We start from the raw sequence: 6945 nt of genomic DNA on the forward strand, positions 1-6945 counted from the left end.
TCAACGTATCATTGTACTTGATGTTCAATGCTCTCTTATTCACTATTTTATCCATTTGTTTGCATCCATTTGGTTCGAACCCTTGGAACTCTCTTGAGTGTTCACCTAGAAAACGCTTATAGTCATTAGCGTTTTTGTTAGAATTGTTTTTATTTATTTAAAGTATATTTTCTTCATGAAAATTTGAGTGCTTTTTTTTTTTAAAAAAAGTACACTTCGTCCAAATACTTATCCAAAGAGCACCGAAAAGTTCTTTTAGAATCTACACATACTTTCATATTCTGCAAAACATTGTAAAAGCGTTTTTGGTTACTTGAAAGTGTTATTAACCATTTCATACACATACTAGTTCATGTTGGGTTTACTTGTGAATAGAAATGTGTGTATGTGTGTGTGTGTGTGTGTGTGTGTGTGTGTATATATGTTTTTGGTTGTGGACCCTGAAGGCTGATGAGCCCAATAGAAGTGAAGATGATATGGACCTTTCACTCTCTTTTTCTTAGGCTTTTTCTAATGCACATTTAAGTTACATATTTGAACAAAAGTCATTGATCTCATTATATCAAATGATCTAACTGCTTTTGTTCAAATGTATATTTTGTTGTTGTGGACCCTGAAGGCTGATGAGCCCAATATAAGCAAAGATGGTATGGATCATTCACTCTATGGCTTTTGCTGCACAACAAAAATAAACATTTTATTTACACATTCAAACAATAAGCCATTAGATCTTGTTAAGTTAAATAATTTAACGAATCTTGTTCAGATTTGTAACTCAAATGTGCACTTTTAACGTGAACTAGAGAAAATTGATTCCTTTTCTTTCTCTCCATCTTTGCTAAAAATGGAAACAAAATTAGGAAGTTTGTTTGTAGTCCAAGCCCTTGACGCATGGCCTAACCCGTTACAAGCCTAATGCTCGCAAACTAGTCTGGGCTAAAGTGTTATTTAACACCGATTGAAAATTAATTCCGAAGGCTCTTTAAGGGGGCCAGTTTAGCCTCGTCTCTTGCCCAAGCGTTTTTAAGGGGTCAATTTACAAAGAAATTATAGACAATAAAAATTAGCCACCTAACACTTTTTAATCCCTAGCATATCACAACATCAGAACAACAATAAATTAAGAAGACATAAATCACAAACGAAACTAGAAGTGCACTTTTAAGTATTACAGAGAGGTACGAAGAATTTGTAAATAAATTCTTCTGAGCAGTCATTTGCAAATCTATCCCAAGAATCATTTGTTATATGTACGCTTTAAAACGCAATTTATGTTATGTTTTCATATTTTTCACAAACACCACATGGACTACTTAGCTATGAGGATTCACAACTACCACCAAACAAAAGTCTTGCCATTTTACTAACCAGACGCTACTTTTCGTGTGGATGTACCACCTCTATCAATCTTTATTAGAAATTTCATTAAAGCACATCATGTGTGTGCGCATTAGCTTGAGCACTTTTCATATGTATTTTAACACTACAAGACTCCTTGATGACTTGGTGTAAGAATTTCGTCGATTATAACTTATCTTCGAGAAAGTCGAAGATATGTGAGTGCTTAGTGGAAAACACTTAATAAATTAAAGGAGGTGGTAGATTAACATTGAAACATGATTTTTTTTTTTTTTTTTGAACAAAACAATATTATCTACTGGAAGAGATGTGGACTAAGCCTCACAATGTGCTAACAATAATGTTGTTCAAATTCGCCTTTAGCTAGAATTGGACCCAAGACCTCTCACATATAAGTAAAGAGTATTACTACCAAACTGTACTACTAATTGGCAACACTGAAACATGAGTTGGAATGGTATATTGACAAGAGTCAATAATTGAACAGTATGTGCACACCCCTTTAATCAAAGTAGCGTTTGTGAAATTTTTACTAAATCAATTTGGTAATTTAATCTCTCGCCGCTTATGTTAATGTTTCGATTCACATTTCATCACGAATAAAATCAGTTTATCGTTTGAAAAACGTTACTAAATTGAAAGTAATTTAGTTTATTGTTGTCAATCTTATTGGCTTCGAATCAAATCGGATTAGAAATTTTGAGCACAAAGATTGATAAGTGGATCACCTCAACTCAATAATCCGCACATGCAGCTGATGGTCTGAGCAACTCAGCTCATCATCATCCATCAACACTCCATGTGAAACTAGGTCAGTATCTACAGTATTTAACCCCAAAACAATACAGGAAGGTGGGGTTCTGAATTTGAATAATTTTGGTAAATTTAATCCACCAAAACAATTTATAAAATCTTTATTTATAGGCGGGACTTTCGATTTTCTTTTTCCCTTCAAATTTTAAAATACAATTGACTTTTTTAACTTTCACACTCGTTTTTTTATGTTTATAAGAGTTCGAATTGTTGGAAACATTCATGATTCATCTAATCTTTTTTAGCAGCGCTATCCACATTCCTCTTTATACCTATTGTTAATTTATATACGTCAATTCATACATTTGACAACCAAAAATTAAGAGATGTGTGAATAGCACAACCTTTTTCTTCAAAGTTTTACCAATCTAATGAGAGGAACAAGACTCATTATGAATGTCAAATGTCTTGTGGAAGATAAATTGATTATAACCCTCAACAAACTCTTCCCCGGTTTTGTTATTTTTGCAACTTTTTTTATCGACGGAGGAAGAAGGATTTGAACTCGGAAATTACGAGCCAGTTGGTAATGTATTTTAGTTCCTATTTTCTTCAAGTTTTTCCCTCCATTGAGGTAACGAGCAATTTTGACGATAGGGTTAACGACCTCTTATTCCATCATATGTACATGAAGAACATATCAAATAAATTAGAACAGAAAGCAATAAAACAGAGGCAAAAAGAAAGGTCTCTCAAATAAGAAGACTGTTCTCATTTTCAAGATATAATGAAATAATTGCTACCCCTACAACTACTACAACTACTACTATTACTACTACTGCTACCTGAATTTCCTACTGGGCCGACGATAAAATCCCGATAACCGCCTCCTGGCAACCCTTGCTTCTCAGCTCGATGACCTTCTTGTGCGAGTTCGAATGCACTGCTGCGACGAATGTAGGGCTTGCTGCTGGGCGGTACTCCGGGAAGAGACGCCCAGACCTGTACCTAACTCCACACGCATTGCAGAGAGTCTTCGGCCCTAGTGGCCCTTCTCTCCACTGAGGGGTCTTCGTCACTTGACAATGCGTGCATTTTTTAGCCTCACGGCTCTCACCTGGTTCATCCGTGGTGAGCTTTCCCGTTTTCTTCTGTTTTCTTTTGGTAGTGTTCAACATATCCTCTGTGCGAGAGGATTCTATGTCAAATTTACAAGCATCCCAATGGTACAAGTTTTCGGTGGCAGAGGAATTGGATGAGGTACTGGGGATGAACTGTGTACTGAAAATAACAGGGTTTGCACGCCTGCTTCGTGAAAGCTTGCTTCGGGTGCGCTTTTCAAATTTGGGCTCAAATTGGGCAGCACAAGAGCCAATGCTTTCACGGTCATCATTGCGAAGGCTACCTTTGCTGCGGATGGTTTCACATGTAACACTTGGGAATTGCGGTTGATACATTTGTTCATACTGAAAGAAAATAAAAAACAAAAGAGCGAGATGAGCGAAGAACCTACGTTGGCAATTGTTGGCTAAAACAGCATAAAACCGCAAATTCCTTTAAAAGAAACGTTGCAAGAAAAATACACACATCTTTAAAATACAAAGTACAAACTAGGTATCCTATAATACCTAGAGTCAGTTAATTATCATCTGTTTCACCATCAACTACATGAACATTGTCAGTCATTTATATGAAGGACCACAAAGCCATTATCCAGACGTAGGGTATTCATACGATAATCCAAAATTCAACACCACTCAGACGGATGTTCAAAATGAACGCTTCGAATGGAAGCCTGAAATTACTTTGAGACAAAATGCAGAAGCATATAAGCAGTTTTCTCTAAAGTGAAATAAGTTTTATCTTCTATAAATCTTGTCAACAAGAACAAGCCTGGTTGTTAAATTCTATTTGTTCTCTGAGAAATCCATACCAACTTCATATATCATTCAGATTCTTTTACAATTTAAACTCTAATACTCATATATCATGTTGTCAAGAAACAATATGCTCTATTGATGCTAGGTTTGATGGAAACCTTTCTTCAGCATCCATAAGCTAGATAAGAAAACACCGCTGAGAGAATTGGAATGCCGACGCTACTTTTTAGAACATATGTTACCATGAATCTTTGGTCTTTTTCACCATGACTTAGTGAGTCCAAGAGTTCATAACCTAAACAAAAATATACGTTTAACAAGATTTTTACGGCTACAAAAACAACATATGATTTACAACCTTCAGGAACATGTCATATTTGCAGGGACATAGTTTCACCTACGGAAAAACAAGAGTAGGCACAGAAATTCAACTACCTAACAGGAAATCACATATCATGGAAGCTCTGAGGAATATACATACCTCTATCCTCTTTCAAAGTATACATCCATCATCACTACACTTTGCTTAACCATAAAGTTCGCAATACAACAAAAGGGTTAGGTGCATTCATCAAGCACTCGACCATAACTAGTTATGCATACTTTGTGCATCAAACAAGAATAAAATTGCCTATGACGCATCACTAAATCAAATTCTTGTTCAAAAATATTGCTACAGTGCAAGAGACAGACTAAATAGTTATGCAGGGAAGAAAAATTCTTGAAACCAATTTCCGGGCCACGTTAGTAGAAAAGTATTAAACACAATAGTGCCAAGCGAAACAACTTCACAGAGTCATGCATATATACTGTAACACAAGGACAGTTCCACAGCAAAAACACAAACAGAATAATAACCCTTATGTCCCTAACATAAGATAATAAACTCACCGGAGTGGAGAGGTTCGTATGTTTCTTTTTGTCATCATAGCTGAAAATCCCTGAACCAAGCAACTGATCAATGTTCGGTGGTGGCTCTATGTCTTGGAACTTTGTATCCCAATCGTTATCTTCGACACTGTCATCAATGTCTTCCATGGGAAAATCGAGAGCGCTTAGGATGTCGTTGCTGAGGACGCTCTCGTAGTTGAAAGCCCCATCAGTGGGCAAAGAACCATCCATGTCACTAATATTCTGTTGACAGTGGCAAAAGACCAACAGCAGAGGAAGCAAGAATTCAACTACGAAAACTCTTTAATTAATTAAGATGTATAGGCAAACAAGAGAAGCATGGCATTGCTTGTTATATATACAGTGCTAAAAAAATCGAAAAAAATATGCCAAAAAAAGAAGAGATATCACAGTAAGAAGTCAAAACGGAAAAGCTATCTCAAGGGATTGGATTGGATGGGATTGAATAGTTGTGGTTTTTGGTCATAAATTCAGAGAGGGAAAGCGTTTTTAATTGGGTAGAAAATCGTCACTAATTGAAGGTTACCCAAAATAGGCCTCTGAATTTCTCAATTCGAGAAATGTCAAGGGATTTTCTCAACATGAGACTCTTGACACCTCATATTTTTGACACAATGTTTTATATTATTGGCACGCAAAACATGTTTTGCTCACAGCTGCAAACTATGGTGTATGCTCATCATACATTTAATCATCTACACGTGTTCTTTCACTTAACCTAGTTGATTTTGTTCAAAATTGAAAAAACAATATTTAATGTGAAAATTAACCTGAGTTAAGTAAAATGACACATGATAGATGATTAACTCACCGTAATTATGGTGTTAAGTATAAATCATAGTTACGGTGGTGAGTAAAACTGCTTAAACAGTGAGGTGGCAGATTGGTGAAATAGTCTCTTTAGCATTTCTCATTTCATTATCCAATTAATTTACTCATCAATGTTGAATCAGAAACAATAACACAAAAAGAGGGTAACTTACTTTTACCATGCTAAACAAGAATAAAAACAAAAAATTAAAATTAAAATCTTACAACTGCACACGCTCGAATTCCCAATTCCCGAAGCACCCTGTTTGGCCTCTGAGAAAATGCCGGGAAAATCAGAAATGCTTAAGAAACCCAAACGCTAATTCGCATTGCATGCCAATTGTACAGTTGCAGCACCAGTACAACATTTTCCATGAATACTTAAATTTAAAAATATTCAAAAAAAGAAGAAAATTGAAAGCGGAATGTTGGGCATTTTTCGAATTCCATTTTCTGTCGAACCAAACAGGATAAAAAGCAAAATGCTAACAGAAAATAGAGAAAATGCAAACCTCTGAAAAACCCTAAAAGCGGCGAATGAAAGCATGACATTCATTCATTCATTCACGAAGAAGAAGAAGATGAAATGGTAAAGAATATAGAGAGAGAGAGAGAGAGAGAGAGAGAGAGAGAGAGATGGAGAGGGAGGCGAGTGTTGGCACCTCACGCTTCGTTAGCTTGGTGACGTCAGCGGATACCGCCGTCATTGTCCCTGTCAAAACTTCCAGAGTGTGAAAGAGAGAGCTGGTGGCTGTCTGTGTTGCTTGAGAGGAGAGAGAGGAGAGAGAGAGAGAGAGAGTTGCAGAGGAGAAGGAGGAGGAGGAGGAGGAGATGGCTCTGAGCCTCTTTGCGTTTGTCTGAGATTGGAATTTAGGTTTTCTTTCCCTCTCTCACCAGGGAGGAAGGTTCACGTGCAGCGCTGCCCCACGCGTTTATACGGTGAGGTCTCACTTCCCAACCAGATTCAGATTTTGTTCATTAGTCAACGTCCCATAACGTGCGTACTTTTAACTTTTAAGTTTTCCAGTTTCAGACTATTTTACTTTGCCAACACTATTTCCACATTATCTTTTTTATTTTTATCAGAGTATTATTATTATTATTATTATCACCAATTTTTAGTATTTTTATTAAACTCTTCATATATAAAAGTTACACTCTTGATGCTATTCAGTTCTACGGTATGATGATATTTCTCTTCATTTGGAAGTGAGAGGTCACAAGTTCGAAT

General features: G+C 36.3%; 1 protein-coding gene across 2 annotated transcripts; it reads right to left on the minus strand.

Annotated features, from left to right (window-relative positions):
* Positions 1 to 2761: 2761 nt before the first annotated feature.
* On the minus strand, positions 2762 to 6582 carry LOC103956757 (GATA transcription factor 11). Of its 2 annotated transcripts, XM_048588871.1 has the most exons (4): positions 6377 to 6582; positions 5940 to 5987; positions 4884 to 5126; positions 2762 to 3578 (listed from the first exon to the last, which is right to left on the minus strand). In XM_048588871.1, the coding sequence occupies exons 1-4, from the start codon at positions 6419 to 6421 to the stop codon at positions 2967 to 2969; spliced, it is 948 nt and encodes a 315-aa protein (XP_048444828.1). In that variant the 5' UTR covers positions 6422 to 6582; the 3' UTR covers positions 2762 to 2966. The 2 variants fall into 2 exon arrangements, with proteins under 2 accessions (XP_048444828.1, XP_048444829.1); XM_048588872.1 differs by lacking the exon at positions 5940 to 5987 and having other exon boundaries at positions 6377 to 6576.
* Positions 6583 to 6945: the final 363 nt, after the last annotated feature.

The sequence above is a fragment of a genome, unplaced genomic scaffold, assembly GCF_019419815.1.
Source record: "Pyrus x bretschneideri cultivar Hongxiangsu unplaced genomic scaffold, Pyrus_bretschneideri_v1 Contig29, whole genome shotgun sequence".
NCBI lineage: Eukaryota > Viridiplantae > Streptophyta > Magnoliopsida > Rosales > Rosaceae > Pyrus > Pyrus x bretschneideri.

Coding starts and splice junctions, on each gene's coding strand:
- LOC103956757 (XM_048588871.1), bottom strand. CDS start 6,421: ATGACGGCGGTATCCGCTGACGTCACCAAGCTAACGAAGCGTGAG. Junction 5,988..6,376: donor CCAAGCTAACGAAGCGTGAG/GTGCCAACACTC, acceptor GCATTTTCTCAG/AGGCCAAACAGGGTGCTTCG. Junction 3,579..4,883: donor ATACGAACCTCTCCACTCCG/GTGAGTTTATTA, acceptor ATTTTCTTTCAG/TATGAACAAATGTATCAACC.